The sequence below is a fragment of the Hyperolius riggenbachi genome, chromosome 5, assembly GCF_040937935.1.
Source record: "Hyperolius riggenbachi isolate aHypRig1 chromosome 5, aHypRig1.pri, whole genome shotgun sequence".
NCBI classification, from domain to species: domain Eukaryota; kingdom Metazoa; phylum Chordata; class Amphibia; order Anura; family Hyperoliidae; genus Hyperolius; species Hyperolius riggenbachi.
The window spans coordinates 33,246,539-33,263,748 of NC_090650.1; the positions used below are offsets into that span (position 1 = coordinate 33,246,539).

General features: G+C 47.0%; 2 protein-coding genes across 3 annotated transcripts in view; one reads left to right on the top strand and one right to left on the bottom strand.

The window, feature by feature from the left end:
- The window catches only part of DUS3L (dihydrouridine synthase 3 like), a 40,853-nt gene extending 26,244 nt beyond the window's left edge, over window positions 1-14,609 (bottom strand). The window contains exons 1-4 of one of the 2 annotated variants that reach the window (XM_068238562.1): window positions 14,064-14,609; window positions 9,993-10,079; window positions 5,223-5,505; window positions 334-882 (exon numbers count right to left, since the gene is read on the bottom strand). In XM_068238562.1, coding sequence (XP_068094663.1) covers window positions 334-882; window positions 5,223-5,505; window positions 9,993-10,078 — 918 coding nt within the window. In that variant the 5' untranslated portion in view covers window position 10,079; window positions 14,064-14,609. Of the gene's footprint in view, window positions 1-333; window positions 883-5,222; window positions 5,506-9,992; window positions 10,080-14,058 lie in introns of both variants that reach the window. The other variant, XM_068238561.1, reaches the window with a different exon arrangement.
- Window positions 14,610-15,115: 506 nt separating this feature from the next.
- Window positions 15,116-17,210, top strand: part of LOC137518114 (pituitary tumor-transforming gene 1 protein-interacting protein-like) — an 89,894-nt gene continuing 87,799 nt past the window's right edge. The window contains exon 1 of the mRNA XM_068235470.1: window positions 15,116-15,334. Within this exon, the coding sequence (XP_068091571.1) occupies window positions 15,229-15,334 (106 nt within the window). The 5' untranslated portion in view covers window positions 15,116-15,228. The remainder of the gene's footprint in view (window positions 15,335-17,210) is intronic.

Sequence of the window (17,210 nt, forward strand, 5' to 3'; positions counted from 1 at the left end):
GTTATATTTGCCTAGTCCATGCTCAGCTTTTCCTCCTGACATCTGCATGCTGCCCCCTGAGGCTCCTGATGACATGACATGCATCAGGAATCGGAAGAACTCAGCATACAGCACGCTGATGCCCAGCAGAGGAGACCTGATGCAGCACCAGCATGGACTAGAGAAGTATAGCAACGCTCCCTGGGGTTATACTCCCGTCAAGCAGGAGGGAGGAGGAGCAGTTCCTATAGCTCCCCCCCCCCCACAGTTGCAGAAAATTGCAGGGGGCTATTATTACGCCACTGTGTCAGGTGCTGCTTTCCTCATATCCCCATGGCACCGTCCCCCGTGTACCTTTTTCTTCTCGCAGGGCCTGAGCCTAATGACATCTTCGTCTGTTACAGTCCCGCATGTCACCACTGGAGTCCCTGCATCGCCTCCATCTGTAATGTCTGTGCTGCGCAATGCAGCCGTTTCTCCACCGCTGCCCTCTCCCTCAGTCACGCACCCCGGCAGCGCTGCAGGAAGTGCCTCTGCAGGAAGTGGTGCAGCTCCATCAACCTTCTTCAGCTTCCGGCGTTCATTGAGAAACTTCAGGATCTTCTCTGTCTTCTCAAAGCGCACGTCCTTCCTCCTGAGCCGCCGCTGGAGGTCTTTGTCCAGGCTGTTCCGGACGAGAACCTTTCCTTCCCACTGCTTCACCCGCTCCTCGTTCACCAGGTTCTTGAACCCTTCTCCCAGGTGAGACTTGGCGAAGCGGCAGGTGAGGCCGTATATACACTTGCCGAAGGTCTCGTACAGGTGACACTTGGGGCCGATGTCTTCGTGCTTCTCCGCCAGATATTTCTCGATGTCGTGTAGAAACTTACACTTCTCCCCAAAGAAGCATTTACTGGCGTTCTCCTAGTTATATAGAGGAACAAGCGATAAATACAGCATTACAACGACGACTAATGCAAAACAGGAAAAGACACAAATACGACATGCAAAATGTGTATAAACACTAGGACTGTTTGCTTCAGTGGGAAAGAAACTGCATGAGGCATCACTTTACTGAGCATCAAATAGGATTTGGCACTTTAAAAAGGGACTCCGAGCACCTCTCATGGGCATGCCTTTAACCGGTTCAGCACTGCAGTGCCGAAAATCTCATGCATCCGAGCAATGTTCACCTCCCATTCATTCGCCTATAACTTTATTGCTACTTATCACAATGAATTGATCTATATCTTGTTTTTTCCGCCACCAATTAGGCTTTCTTTGGGGGGTACATTTTGCTAAGAGCCACTTTACTGTAAATGCATTTTAACAGGAAGAATAAGAAAAAAAAACGGAAAAAATGCATTATTTCTCAGTTTTTGGCCATTATAGTTTGAAATTAATATAAGCTACCGTAATTAAAACGCATGTATTTTATTTGCCCATCTGTCCCGGTTATTACATCGTTTAAACGATGTCCCTATCACAATTTATGGCGCCGATATTTCATTTAGAAATAAAGGTGCATTTTTTCAATTTGCGTCCATCACTATTTATAAGCTTATAATTTTAAATAATATAATAACATATTCTCTTGACATGCATATTTAAAAAGTTCAGACCCTTGGGTAACTATGTTGTTTTTTTTTTTTTTTTAATTGTATTTTTTTTTTTTAATTAAAAAAAAAAGTGTATGTGGGTAATTTTTGGTGTGGGAGAGAAACTGCTAATTTTAAATGTAAAATAATATTTTTTAAAAATGTATGTGGGTGCAGTTTACTATTTGGCCACAAGATGGCCACAGTGAAAAAAGTCCTGGATGCGAGCGCTCTCGCATCCAAGAACTAAAATGCTGGGGAGAAGTTTCCTGGGGGCAGAAATATCGCGCTCTCTGAAGAGAAAGCGTCGGTATTTCTGCGGGGAAGTTAGATCGGTGAATGGGAATTATATTCCCATTCACTGATCGGGGGGCTAGCGGCGGGCAGTGGGAGCGTGCGCGGGGGCGCGCCCAATCGCGCGCACAAGGAAGCTCGTCCAGATGGGCCGAACTGGTTAAGCCGGACGACTTCCAACAAAGTCGTGCTATGACCCTTCTGGAGGAGCCTCTTGCAATGGCCATGCGTGTCACTTCCTCTTCCTGCTTCATTTCCATGATGCACTTCTCTAACAGAGAAGACGGGTGACCTGGAAGTTATAACATAGCCAAGATGACAGTCGCGATTTTTAAATTGAAATTAAACTAAAACTATTTGGTGTAGAACGGCAATTCAGGCATCAAATGAAAGAGGAGAGCACAAGCTGCAGAAAGGTATGCATCTTGAAGTACTTTGCAGTACTGGTCGGAGTCTCTAGGCATATACATGAGAGGTGCTCGGAGTCCCTTTAAAGAGGAACTGTAGTGAAAATAACATAATGAATAAAACTGCTAATGATTTACAATATTCGTTTATAGATTATGTAGTCAGTGTTTGCTCATTGTAAAATATTTCCTCTCCCTGATTTACATTCTGACATTTATCACATGGGGGTGGCATCTTTAGTTCTGCCAGGTGATGTATACGGAATGTTCGTTACTGAGAGTTCTATGCACAGAGGGAGATATTGCTTGCTTGCCAGTTGGGAAAAAGCCATTATTTTCCACAATGCAAGAGGTTCACAGACAGCAAACTATCAGGACCATGGTCAGGACATCACACTGTGGGAGGGGTTTCACCACGATATCAGCCATACAGACCCCCCTGATTATCTATTAGAGGAAAGGTAAAGATTTCTCATTGGAAAGGGGTTATCAGCTACTGTTTGGGTTAAAAGGTCAATCCTTGGTTACAGTTCCTCTTTATCTACTTGCCGACCGCTCCACGCCAATTGGCGTGAATGCGGCGGCAGCCCCAGGACTGCTTCACGCCGACTGGCGTGAACGGCCTTCTATGGGGCTAGCAGGAGATTGCGTGCGCAGCGCATTTCTGCTTGGATGACGGAGCTCCGCTCCACCTTCAGTCTCCCAGTGGTGATCGTCACTCGGAGACTGTTAGGCGGCGAAACTGCCGTCTAATTAGGCTGTACAGCGCTGCAATCTAAGGCAGCGCTGTACTGGGGACACAGAAGCGATCGGCGGTGATAGGCTGAAGCCTATGACAGCCGATCGCTGTGATAGGCAGGCGGAGGAAGGGAGGGACCCGGGGAGGAAGGGAGAGGGGGAGAGAAAAAAAAAAAAAAGGAGTACATTTATTTTTAAATAAATTTGAACAATATTTATATTAAAAAATAAACATCTGTGGGGCACTCAGACCCCACGAACAGAAAGCTCTGTTGGTAGGGAGAAACAGAGGAGGGGGGGGGGGGGGGGGGGGGGAACCACTTGTGTGCTGAGTTGTACGGCCCTGCAGCGATTGGTTAAAGACTGACAAGACTACTTGCTTCACTGGGGCTGTGTGGAAAGCAAAAAGGTCCTTACCCACGCCGGTCTGAACTCTGTCGTAGTGAATGAATGTCCGGCATGGGCGTAAATTGGACAGTCAGAGCAGCATGGATACAGCAGTCGCACGACAATCGCTTAAGGTCCAGCATGTCATATCTTTAGCCACGCCCCCACACAACGCCATTGTTCTGGCAGCTCTCCTGCACGAAGGGAGCCGCTCCATTGCACACCAGAATTTAAGTTACTCAGTAGTGAGCGGTATATATAGGCCACCATATTTATTGCCTTTTAAAATATGCAAGTTCACTGGCTGTCACAGGCCTATATTAGCTGCATGCTGGTTCCAGGTGTGTACTTTAGACACTGCTGCAGCCAAAGAGATCAGCAGGAGTGCCAGGCAACTGTATTGTTTAAAAGGAAATAAATGTGGCAGCCTTCATAACACTCTCAGTACAGACTGCATTTTGTGGGCCTTACCTGCTTCGTCAGGACAAAAATGAAGTGTCTTTGTATGAGCACACATGTAGTAAGGGCGCCAGTTTGAAGGACAACTGTAGCGAGAGGTATGTGGAGGCTGCCAGATATATTTACTTTTAAGCTGTATCAGCTGCCTGGCTATTCCTTTGTTCATCTGCCTCTAAGACATATAACCATAGCCCCTGAACAAGCATGCAGCAGATCAGGAGTTTCTAACATTATTGTCAGATCTGACAAGATTAGCTGCATGATTGTTTCTGGTGTGATTCAAACACTACAGCAGCCAAATAGACCATCAGGATAGCGAGGCAATTGGTATTGTTCAAAAAGAAATAAATATGGCAACCTCCACATACCTCTCGCTACAGTTGTCCTTTAAAGCAGATCTGAGATGAAAAACTAACTAGAACAAGTAACTTGTCTATATAGCTTATCTAAAGTTTAGACAGCAAATCTAGCTGCAAACAGCTTCAACAGTATGGGCTTGATTCACAAAGAGGTGCTGTTAGCACGCCTGTGAAAACCCCCTTAGCACGCCTAAACGAGCTTTTCGCGCGTAAAACTTTATGCGCACAAAACTTTATGTGCGTAAAACTTTACGCGCGCACTGCACAGAGCACAGGGCGCTCCGCGCGAAGTGCCCATCAAAGCCTATGGGACTTAGCGCGCATAGGACTTTGCACGCGTAAAGTTAACGCGCGATCTGATTGAGAAATCTGGTGCTAACCTACTTAGCACCCTGGTTAGCACGTCTAAGGACTTTAGACGTGCTAAGTAGGTTAGCACCGCTTTGTAAATCAAGCCCTATATGATTATTTCTTCCTGTGATACAATGAGAGCAGCCATGTTCTGCTTGTGATCATTACACACACAGGCAAGCTGCTCTGCATCTCTACACCTCAGCCTGTGAAAACTCCACTCCTCTCTCCTCCTCCCCACTGCCTCTGAAATCTCTGGCTAATAACCTCCTCCTCCCCAGACTGAGCTCCCATAAGCCCTTGCCACATGGGTCTCAGAGTGCCAAGGCGCTGGAGGAGCTGTGGGCGAGGCTTGTTTAGTTTATAGGGAATTGGGGTATTAAGACAAAAAAAAAGTATTGCTTGAAGAATGCCCTATAAACTAGATGTAAGGATCACAATCATGCAAGGAGTAAAAGTTTATCTCGGATCCACTTTAAATGCACTCATACCTTTTGACCTGAAGAAGCTGGACAGACCCACGAGATGTGCTGTCCTTTAGGGACCAATAAAGTGGATATTTTTTACTGCCCTTCCTCCCTCCTATCAGACTGTCTATCAGGTTAATCACTGTGATCATGTGACTAAAAACCACATGACTGGCTCCCTAGTCTTGCTACTTAGCAACCCACCTGTGTGATTGATGGGCACAAGCGTTGTGGCTCATAGTGGGAATATTTCACGTGAGGACGGCTCTTGTTCTGACCTCTCGCCCGCTTCTTCTCACCCTGGTCCTCCTTCTGGTTTCCTGCAGGCTCGTCCAGTTTAATCTTCTTTGCTGCAGGCTCTTGTGAGATGCTGTCGCTGGCGTTGTCATCGGGGGCACTGCAGGCCTGTTTAGCATCTGCCTGGCTTTTTCCATCTTTATTGCCGGCATCAACAAACGCATGAAACTCATCCTTGGTGGTCAAATATCTGAGAGGGAAATACAAAAAAACACTCGTAGTCAATAAATATTGGGACTCTGTCTGCAGTATGTGGGCAGGCAATAGATCCTTCTCTGACGATCAATCTGGTGGCAGATCAACAGGTGTGTGGGTACCTTCTAATGGAGCAGAGTGGTCTGTACAAGCAGATAGGCACCCAGTATAACAAATTAGAACTCTTTACTGAAGAAACATGCAGAGATATACCATACACCACCATCAGGTAGCATGTAGCTTACTTACAACACAGGAACGCAGGAAAAATACAGGAAATCACAATACCATAGAGATCATTGCACCATTCTACAGGCAGTGACATCAGTGACACCTGAGTTTCACTTACCCGGGGAATCTACCAGCCCCCTGCAGCCATCCTGTACCCTCGCAGTCACTCGCGGCTCCTCTAGTCCCCCGCCGCCAGCTACTTTCATTCTTGCCAGCTTGGAATCGGTGGGCTGCCACATGTACCTTTGCATGCATTCCAGCTGGTGCAGGAAGCTATCGCGGACATTAACACGTACATTTTTACGCGTTACAGGAGCAACGCGTACATTTTTATGCGTTGTGTACATATTAATGTCCACGTTAGCTTCCTGCACCAGCGGGAATGTGTGCAAAGGTACGCATGGCGGCCCGCCAATTCCGAGTCGGCAAAAATGAAACTAGCTGGCGGAGGGGGACCGGATGAGCCGTGAGTGACTGCGAGGGCACAGGATGGCTGCAGGGGGCTGGTAGATGCCCCAGACAAGTTATTTTTTGAGGGTTTTTTAGAATTAAGGTTCCCTTTAACGTAATAATGTTGTCACTACCAACACCTTCAGCGATATTTCCTGTTGATATCTGACTGATTCGATTCCTCTGAATGAATCTGCTAGAAATCTATGCCATATCATTTGTCCGATCTGTGATCAAAATCAATCAAATCGGTTTTATCGCAGCAAATAGAAGACATCGATCAGTGGCGGCAGTTGGATGGCCCAAAGCAATGTGCTGCATCAAACAGTGCAATGATGTAATTAAAAAGATTTTTTTTTATGGATTTTATGCTAAAATCTATTAACCCACTTCACATATATCCGTCCAAATAGACCGCTGCAGCGGCGCTGTGCGCGCTTCCGCGGCCTGCCGTTACCCCCGAGATCAATGAATGGGAATATAGTTCCAATTCTTTGATATATGTCTTTCTGCAGAAAAAAAAGTTCCAGTTTCTCTAATGCTTCCTGGAAACGAGATAATTAGCTTCCAGGACTTTTTGACTGTTGCCATCTTGTGGCCAAATAGTAAAACTACACCCACATACTTTTTTTATTAAATAAATACATTATATTACATTTAAAATTAACTGTTTATATCCCACACCAAAAATTACCCAAATAAAATGTTTAATTAAAAAAAAATCATCATAAATAGTTACCTAAGGGTCTGAACTTTTTGAATATACATGTCAAGGGAGTATAGAACTATAATTTTTTAAATGATAAGCTTGTAAATAGTGATGGACACAAATTGAAAAAAAATGCACCTTTATTTCCAAATAAAATATCGGCTCCATAAATTGTGATAGGGACATAATTTAAACTGTGTAATAACCGGGACAAATGGGCAAATAAAATACATGGGTTTTAGTTACGGCAGAATGTATTCATTTCAAACTATAATGGCCAAAACATGAGAAATAATGATTTTTTTTCCATTTCTTTCTTAATCTTCCTGTTAAAATGTATTTAGGATAAAATAATTCTTAGCAAAATGTATCATCCAAAGAAAGCCTAAATGGTGGCGGAAAATCAAGATATAGATCATTTCAATGTGATAAGTAGTGATAAAGTTATTGGCGAATGAATGGGAAGTGAATGTTGCTCAGATGCATAAGGTGAACAACACTGTGGGCGGAAGTGATTAAAAATCTATGCCTAGTGTGTGGCGGTAGATTGATCTGACAGGGATCTATGATGGGCATGTCTGTGGGCCATAAGTGTATGGTCACTTTAAGTTTTGAGAATTAACCCCCTTATCAGATCTTCAACAGACGTATGCTAATGAGTTCAGAGATTTAACCAGTTCACCCCTAAGTTTTTCCCCTTATGGATCAGAACAATTTTCATACTTCAGTGCTTCTCCCTTTCATTCAAAGAATAAAGGCTCATACACACATCAGACCATAGTCTTTGGAAAATGAAAGATGGCTTTGTCTGCAATCATGTTATAAGCTGATATGCTGTATCTCTATACTTTGCACCGTATCACTTTAGCACTTATCTTTAGCACTTTTATCCCTTGAAAAAGCTTTGCTAATGTAGTGAAACCTTTTGGGTTGTTTTGGGGGGGTGGGGGTTAACTTTTATATTTACTTTCTGATGCTAGGGGACCTGGGATAAGGCTTTTTCTTCCTTATCCGTAACTAATAGAAACTGCAGGCCCAGCATCTTTTGCAAGTCATTTTTAAGGAATGTATTCAGTCAGACACCTTCAATTTTTTAAAAAATTTATTAAAGGTTAAGTTTTATTGATTCAGGAAAAAGGAATTTTGTAGTTTTAGTATAAATTTCAGGGTCTGTGTTTTGAAAATGAAAGATCACAGACCAATTTTACCCCCTTCCATGTAGTATAAGAGCCATAACTACACAGTCTATTCTATGGAGCTGAACTCCCCATATAGTCTGATGTGTGTATGTGGCCTAACTTAATCACTTCTTATCACAAGGAAATGATCTAGATCTTGTTTTCCCTTTTTAGAACCCCCCAGTTTTATTTTCTTTTTTAAAAGCTAAAAAAAGTAGATTTAATTTAACATTATATTAGCTCATGTGAATGGTACACATATTTGACATAGTTTCAATGTCCCAGATCTAAACTATATGAACTATTGACTTTTTTTTATTTATCCCCTGCACTCAGAAGCTGTTCTCAGCCAGGCAAGAGTTTTATGACTGCAATTCCTTTTCAATGAGGGTAAAGGTGGCCATACACTTATAGATTTGCAGCAGATTTGACCATCAGATAGATTTCTGTCAGATGCCTGTCAAGTCTAATCTGACAGGAATCTATCTGATGTCTGCCACACACTAGGAACATATTTCCAATAGATTTCAGAATGAAATCTATTGGAAATCGATCTAAATGCATTATTGGACCATTAGATCCAATGCAACTCTATGAGCCATCGTTCTGCTGCCAGCAGCAGATTGACCTAGATTTTCCATCCTGTCAGAAAACGATCGAAATCGGCCACAAATCGATCAATCTGGGAATTTGATTCTATAGAATCGATTGATAGCTGAAATCGACCAGTGTTTGGGCCCCTTTACACTACAGTCCGACTGGAGAGAAAATGTCACTTGCATACCTGAATGGTTAAGTTTCAGGCAGAAAATGAAGAAAATGAACACAGCCTAGTAATGTGTGCTTTGCACTGCACATGCACACATCTATTTCATCATGCCAACTTGGGTACATTTTAAAAACATAAAATAAAAATAATCAGATGAACTGCATTATTAGCCAGGGCCCCATTTTATGCCATTTTAACCACACTTCATTATACGTAAATTGACTATAATACATTCAAGGTGTCATGGATGTACAGTATAAAAAACTGCAATTAGGTGGTAAAAGGCTGTAACCATAGCCTGGGTTATAATAAGCCTAAACCCTATTATTCGCTTCAGTAGTCTTAGCACAAGTAAACCGCCGCATCCCCGCCGCAAAACGAGGGCCCCCAAATCCCTGTGCAAACATCCACTACCAACTTGGTCGTGGATTTTGCTGCGCTGAGAGGCAGAGCTTTCTGCTGTAGCTCTGCCTCTCCTGCCGTCAATCGTCGCGCGGATTGCCGCCTCTCCCCGCCCCTCTGTGAAGGAAGAGTGAGAGGGGCGGGGAAAGCCGGCGATGCGCCGCAATTGACATCAGCAGAGGCAGAGCTGAAGCTGAAAGCTCTGCCTCTTTGCGGAAATGCCGGCCAGATTGCCCCCCTGGGATTTGGGGGCTCTGCAGCCCTCGTTTAGCGGCGAGGACGCACCGGTTTAGTTGTGCTGAGAGCACTGAAGCAAATTATAAGGTAGAAAGGGCAAAATTAATTTGCTTCAGTGTCTCTTTAAACCAGATGCCAACCACTGCTCCTGAGACTAAACGCCAATATTATCATAGATTTGTCCAAGCAATATTGTTAATGTGATTGCCTGGCTGGTTCTACAGGAAAGGCAAACAGCTTAGGCGATGTTGACACTATACGCGTTGCAGTGTGTATTTCGGCAACGCATATGGTGTGCGAGATGCAGAAACATCAGAAGTGCACAGACTGCTCTGCCTGATGTTCAGACTAAATGCGCTGCGCAGCAGGGTGATTTGGTATCGCACTGCTGCACGCATTTTTTGCATCACTGGCGATTGGGATCGGCATGCTATCGCGGGTTGGGAACGGCTATCTGCACTTAGAAGTGTGAACAAGGCCTTATACCAGCATCATGGAATACTTACTGAGGTTTGATAGGTGCCACGCCCTTGTCTTCTGTCACCCTGACCACTTGGCCATTTTCAGAATTCTGATTGTCTCCTTCTGGCATTCTGGAAAAAAGGAAATATTGGATTGTTTATAAAATTAGTCATTTAACCACTTGAGGACTGTGGTGTTAACCCACCCTAGTGGCCAGGACATTTATTACTAAAATGGCCACTGCAGCTTTAAGGCCAAGCTGCAGGGCCGAACAACTCAGCACACGAGTGATTTCCCCGCCGCCCCCCTTTTCTCCCCACCAACACAGCTCTCTGTTGGTGGGGTCTGATTGCCCCCCAGCTGTTTGTTTTTTTATTTGTAAATATTTATTTTATGAAATTTTTAATAAAATTTACAATTTTTTTTAAAATTTCTCTTCTATCCCTCCGTCCCCTGGCCAGCCTATCACAGCGGATCGCTTCCCTGTGTCCCAGGGGGAAGGCCGTGTCACAGATCGCAGCACTGTACAAAGTAATTAGAGTCTAACAGTCTCCCGAGCGGCGATTGCCACTTACTGTCAAATCGATTATTTCCGACATGTTCGATCTGCTTTCCAATCGATTCCCAAGCATTTTCCGATTGATTTCCTTTTGAAGTGACTGGAAATCGATTGGAAAATGCACGGAAATTGATCATAAAGCAGATCGGACATGTCGGAGATAATCGATCTGACAGTAGATCGGCCAGAAAATCTCATGTGTGTACCCAGCATTAGTCAACATTGATGGTAAAGGGGCCCATACACTGGTTGATTTCAGCCATCGATCGATCAATTCTATAGAATAGATCGATCAGAAATCAATTCTATCAAATTCCCCATTCGATCGATTTGTGGCCGATTTCGATCGATTTGATCTGACAGGATGGAAAATCTAGGTCGATCTGCTGCTGGCAGCAGAGCGATGGCCTATAGAGTTGCATTGGATCTAATGGTCCAATAATGCATTTAGATCGATTTCCAGTAGATTTCATTCTGAAATCTATTGGAAATCTGTTCCTAGTGTGTGGCACACATCAGATACAGTAGATTCCTGTCAGATTTGACTTGCCAGGCATCTGACAGAAATCTATCTAATGGTCAAATCTGCTGCAAATCTATAAGTGTATGGCCACCCCAGAATATGTGGGGTTTTGTTTAAATACAGATCCTGTAGCCGCATTCAGCATATGTGGGACCAGAGCCCATTTGGATGCCTTTGACTTAGTCATATGTACTGTAGGATTATCCATTTTGTGCAGCATCGTATAGCCTGGGACCGAAACCCTCCCAGCTTGGGACAGGACCACAACAGATGTAGAAGGATGCCCTTATTCCCACATCCAGCATTTATCATAACTAGCTGCTCATCTGTTCAGGATTCTATACCATCTATTTAATTTAATTTAATATCAGGCATTTCATACCAGGCAGGATGTGTAATGTACCAGTCTGCATCCCCAGCCAGTGTGTAGCTGCTACCAGTCTGTGCTACCAGCCAGTGCGCAGCTGCTACCAGTCTGTGCTACCAGCCAGTGCGCAGCTGCTACCAGTCTGTGCTGCCAGCCAGTGTGCAGCTGCTACCAGTCTGTGCTGCCAGCCAGTGTGCAGCTGCTACCAGTCTGTGCTGCCAGCCAGTGTGCAGCTGCTACCAGTCTGTGCTGCCAGCCAGTGTGCAGCTGCTACCAGTCTGTGCTGCCAGCCAGTGTGCAGCTGCTACCAGTCTGTGCTGCCAGCCAGTGTGCAGCTGCTACCAGTCTGTGCTGCCAGCCAGTGTGCAGCTGCTACCAGTCTGTGCTGCCAGCCAGTGTGCAGCTGCTACCAGTCTGTGCTGCCAGCCAGTGTGCAGCTGCTACCAGTCTGTGCTGCCAGCCAGTGTGCAGCTGCTACCAGTCTGTGCTGCCAGCCAGTGTGCAGCTGCTACCAGTCTGTGCTGCCAGCCAGTGTGCAGCTGCTACCAGTCTGTGCTGCCAGCCAGTGTGCAGCTGCTACCAGTCTGTGCTGCCAGCCAGTGTGCAGCTGCTACCAGTCTGTGCTGCCAGCCAGTGTGCAGCTGCTACCAGTCTGTGCTGCCAGCCAGTGTGCAGCTGCTACCAGTCTGTGCTGCCAGCCAGTGTAATGCTGCTACCAGTCTGTGCTGCCAGCCAGTGTAAGGCTGCTACCAGTCTGTACCCCCAGCCAGTATAATGCTTCTACCAGTCTGTCCCTCCAGCCAGTGTAATGCTGTTACCAGTCCGTGCTGCCAGCCAGTGTGATGCTGCTACCAGTCTGTACCCCCAGCCAGTGTGATGCTGCTACCAGTCTGTACCCCCAGCCAGTGTGATTCAGCTACCAGTCTGTACCCCCAGCCAGTGTGATTCAGCTACCAATCTGTACCCCCAGCCAGTGTGATTCTGCTACCAGTCTGTACCCCCAGCCAGTGTGATTCTGCTACCAGTCTGTACCCCCAGCCAGTGTGCTGCTGCTACCAGCCTGTACCTCCAGCCAGTGTGCTGCTGCTACCAGCCTGTACCTCCAGCCAGTGTAATGCTGCTACCAGTCTGTACCTCCAGCCAGTGTAATGCTGTTACGAGTCTGTGCTGCCAGCCAGTGTGATGCTACTACCAGTCTGAACCCCCAGCCAGCGTAATGCTGCTACCAGTCTGTACTGTCAGCCAGTGTAATGCTGCTACCAGTCTGTGCTGCCAGTGTAATGCTGCTACCAGTCTGTGCTGCCAGCCAGTGTGCAGCTGCTACCAGTCTGTGCTGCCAGCCAGTGTAATGCTGCTACCAGTCTGTGCTGCCAGTGTGCAGCTGCTACCAGTCTGTGCTGCCAGCCAGTGTAATGCTGCTACCAGTCTGTGCTGCCAGTGTGCAGCTGCTACCAGTCTGTGCTGCCAGCCAGTGTGCAGCTGCTACCAGTCTGTGCTGCCAGCCAGTGTGCAGCTGCTACCAGTCTGTGCTGCCAGCCAGTGTGCAGCTGCTACCAGTCTGTGCTGCCAGCCAGTGTGCAGCTGCTACCAGTCTGTGCTGCCAGCCAGTGTGCAGCTGCTACCAGTCTGTGCTGCCAGCCAGTGTGCAGCTGCTACCAGTCTGTGCTGCCAGCCAGTGTGCAGCTGCTACCAGTCTGTGCTGCCAGCCAGTGTGCAGCTGCTACCAGTCTGTGCTGCCAGCCAGTGTGCAGCTGCTACCAGTCTGTGCTGCCAGCCAGTGTGCAGCTGCTACCAGTCTGTGCTGCCAGCCAGTGTAATGCTGCTACCAATCTGTGCTGCCAGCCAGTGTAAGGCTGCTACCAGTCTGTACCCCCAGCCAGTGTAATGCTTCTACCAGTCTGTACCTCCAGGCAGTGTAATGCTGTTACCAGTCCGTGCTGCCAGCCAGTGTGATGCTGCTACCAGTCTGTACCCCCAGCCAGTGTGATGCTGCTACCAGTCTGTACCTCCAGCCAGTGTAATGCTGTTACGAGTCTGTGCTGCCAGCCAGTGTGATGCTGCTACAAGTCTGCACCCCCAGCCAGTGTGATGCTGCTACCAGTATGTACCTCCAGTCAGTGTAATGCTACTACCAGTCTGAACCCCCAGCCAGCGTAATGCTGCTACCAGTCTGTACTGTCAGCCAGTGTAATGCTGCTACCAGTCTGTGCTGCTGCTACCAGTCTGTGCTGCCAGACAGTGTAATGCTGCTACCAGTCTGTACCCCCAGCCAATGTAATGCTGCTACCAGTCTGTACCCCCAGCCAATGTAATGCTGCTACCAGTCTGTACCCCCAGCCAATGTAATGCTGCTACCAGTCTGTACCCCCAGCCAATGTAATGCTGCTACCAGTCTGTACCCCCAGCCAATGTAATGCTGCTACCAGTCTGTACCCCCAGCCAGTGTGATTCTGCTACCAGTCTGTACCCCCAGCCAGTGTGCTGCTGCTACCAGCCTGTATCTCCAGCCAGTGTAATGCTGCTACCAGTCTGTGCTGCCAGCCAGTGTAATGCTGCTACCATCTTGTGCTGGCAGCTGTGTGTGCAGAGATGGGACAGAATGTGCTGCACACTTGTGTATATTGCTGGCAAACTCTATAAGTCTATACGGAGGACACACACCTGACCTCTCAGCTGCAATGGATCTCCAACTGCCTCTTCACTCCACGTTGTGTCCAGGAACAGGAAATCCTGCTGCGTAACAACATAACCCTTCCCCCAGCCGGTGGCGGTGCACCCATGACGAGTTTCCGAATAGAATCAACGTTCCACACACTGAGTTCCGGGGAATAAACACCTCCCAGTTTATTTTCAGTGAAACAAGGGAGGCACATTTATTTATTTATCTATTATAACCGCTTTCTGACAAGAACTCTCCCACAAACCATTCATATGGAGAGTGAGGGATTCATATGTACACCCTCTGTAATGGTAACACAACCCTACAAGGCAGCCAGGGATGAGGATGGCTGCAGGAGAGCATGCTGGATCTTGTAGTCAACCCCTGCTTTGTGCAGCTCAGCAGCAGAACTGCATACGTCACGTGTCTGCAGCCTGGAAGAGGTCCAGTCACTGCAGCAGATCTGCCTAGGCATGCTGGGGCTTATAGTCCATCCCTGGTGTGCTGGCTCTGCTGTAGGATATCACAGCTGCCAGAACATCAAGTAGTCATTAGACACCTGTACTCTGGGAGATAAAAAGTGCAATGCATGCTGGGTCTTGTAATCCACCACAGCATTGCCTGCTAAAGAATGCCTTATGCAGTCCTGTATCTGCAGACTGGAAAAGAGCCAGAAACATCCAGCTGCAGCATGTGAAGTTCTGGTGCATGCAGGTTCCAAAAAAGCCATTACCCCCAAAATATGCCAGGATATCTGGGGGCTCTATTCATGTGCCAGTATGTGAGGCAGTAGCCAGAAATATGCCCTGTGTCAGTACATTTGTGAGCTCCCTGCACAGCCAGTGAGTCAGTAAATATGTGGGCAGCCATCAGCCAGAGATCTGCCCTGTGGGTCCCCTCAGCTGTGTCAGTATATATGTGCCCCCCTCTGCTGTGTCAGTATGTGGGCACCCTGCACAGCCAGTGATGTGTATGCATGCAGCCAGGCAGTGATGCCATTAGCATGTGAGCAGAGTCAGGAGGGGGAGGCAGGGAAGGAGGGGAGGCAGAGCGGTTTGGATTGCAGGAAGCATATGGGCTCAGCCTCCCGGAAGTTGTTGCATTGTGATACATTGTAGCGGTGCTGCTGTAATCATTGACCACCATCCTCCCCAGAGCTGCCCAGCACAGAGATGGAGGAGACATGGCTGCAGCACCCCTGTGCCCGGATCCTGCTGCTACTCCTCAGCCTGGCAGTGGTGTATGGGCAGACCAGCACCCCAGCTCCCGCCCACAAACGTAAGAACCGGGGGTGGTGGGGGGGTCTCTGTCATACTCTCTTCTCCCTGTGCTCTGCCTACGGGTTCCTGTCACCCTTCCCTCTCCCTGTAGCTGGGGGTCTCTGTCACCCTCTCCTCTCCCTGTGGCTGGGGGTCTCTGTCACTCTCTCCTCTCCCTGTGGCTGGAGGTCTCTGTCACCCTCTCCCTGTGGCTGGAGGTCTCTGTCACCCTCTCCTCTCCCTGTGGCTGGAGGTCTCTGTCACCCTCTCCTCTCCCTGTGGCTGGAGGTCTCTGTCACCCTCTCCTCTCCCTGTGGCTGGAGGTCTCTGTCACCCTCTCCTCTCCCTGTGGCTGGAGGTCTCTGTCACCCTCTCCTCTCCCTGTGGCTGGAGGTCTCTGTCACCCTCTCCTCTCCCTGTGGCTGGAGGTCTCTGTCACCCTCTCCTCTCCCTGTGGCTGGAGGTCTCTGTCACCCTCTCCTCTCCCTGTGGCTGGAGGTCTCTGTCACCCTCTCCTCTCCCTGTGGCTGGAGGTCTCTGTCACCCTCTCCTCTCCCTGTGGCTGGAAGTCTCTGTCACCCTCTCCTCTCCCTGTGGCTGGAGGTCTCTGTCACCCTCTCCCTGTGGCTGGAAGTCTCTGTCACCCTCTCCTCTCCCTGTGGCTGCTTATCACTATACCTGTCATTATAGCAGTATGAATGCTAACATCACTATTTCACATGTCTATCAAGCTTTCTGACTGCTACACTCATCCTCTTTCATTTCTATTTACTTAATTTACTATTTCTGTTTCTTTGTTTATATAGCACTGAAGTAGTCTGCAGTTTCTATAGGCTTCTCACTACCTGTCCCTCAGAGGAGCTCCCAATCTAATCTCTACTATAATGATATATCTGTCTGGTCTGGGGCCAATTTTAGGGAAAAGCCAGTTAATGTATCTGTATGTTTTCAAGATGGAGGAAACTAGAGTGCCCAGAGGAAACCTCCACAGATATGGTGAGAACATACAAATGGTAGATGGTGTCCTGGCGGGGACAGTGCTGTATAGTGAGGGTGCTATCCACCACACCACTGTGCATTGTCTGCATCTCTGTTCAGAGATCATTATTATTATTGATTTATGAAGCGCCAAGATATTCCATGGAGCTGTACAAAGTAGTAAACAAACATGGGGTACATAATACAGACAGTGGTATACACGAATATACAAAATAATATTATTATTATTGATTTATATAGCGCCAGCATCTTCCCTGGCACTGAATTAGTACAAAACACGGAGTTGGTGATTACATTGACAAAAGTAACATGATGAATAAAATGTATAACACATTCCAAGACACCAAAGGGTGAGAGAGCCCTGCCCTTGTGAGCTTACAATCTAAAGAACATTGACCAATCACATCACTTGTGAAGAACTCTCTATTTATAGGAGCAATTTGCATAGCAGGTGGCCCCAGTCCCCAAACTTCCTTGTATTGCTGCTAATTGCTTTGGGGTGGGGCCATAGGGGTTAAGGCTAGGCACCAGAGCCTTTAGACACAAGGGGGAGGGTTAAGGTTAGGCACCTCCAGGGGGAGTCTTGGGGTTAGGCATCAGTGGGAGGAGGGTTCTCTGTGAGAGTAAGATTAGGTCATAGTAAAATAATGATACATATTAATGATCTTTTACCGTCATAGTTAAATAGTAGATAATGGCCTCAATTCACTAAGCTTATCTCCTGTCTTTAATAAGGTTTCTAGAGTTATCACCATGGTGATAAGGCATGTCGTATTAAGGAAACATTTTACCTCGGGCAACATCTAAAGTTAATTCTTCTGTCTTTAATCCTTAAAATAATTCCAGAGTTAGGCCTGGTGCACACCAAAACACGCTAGCAGATCCGCAAAATGCTA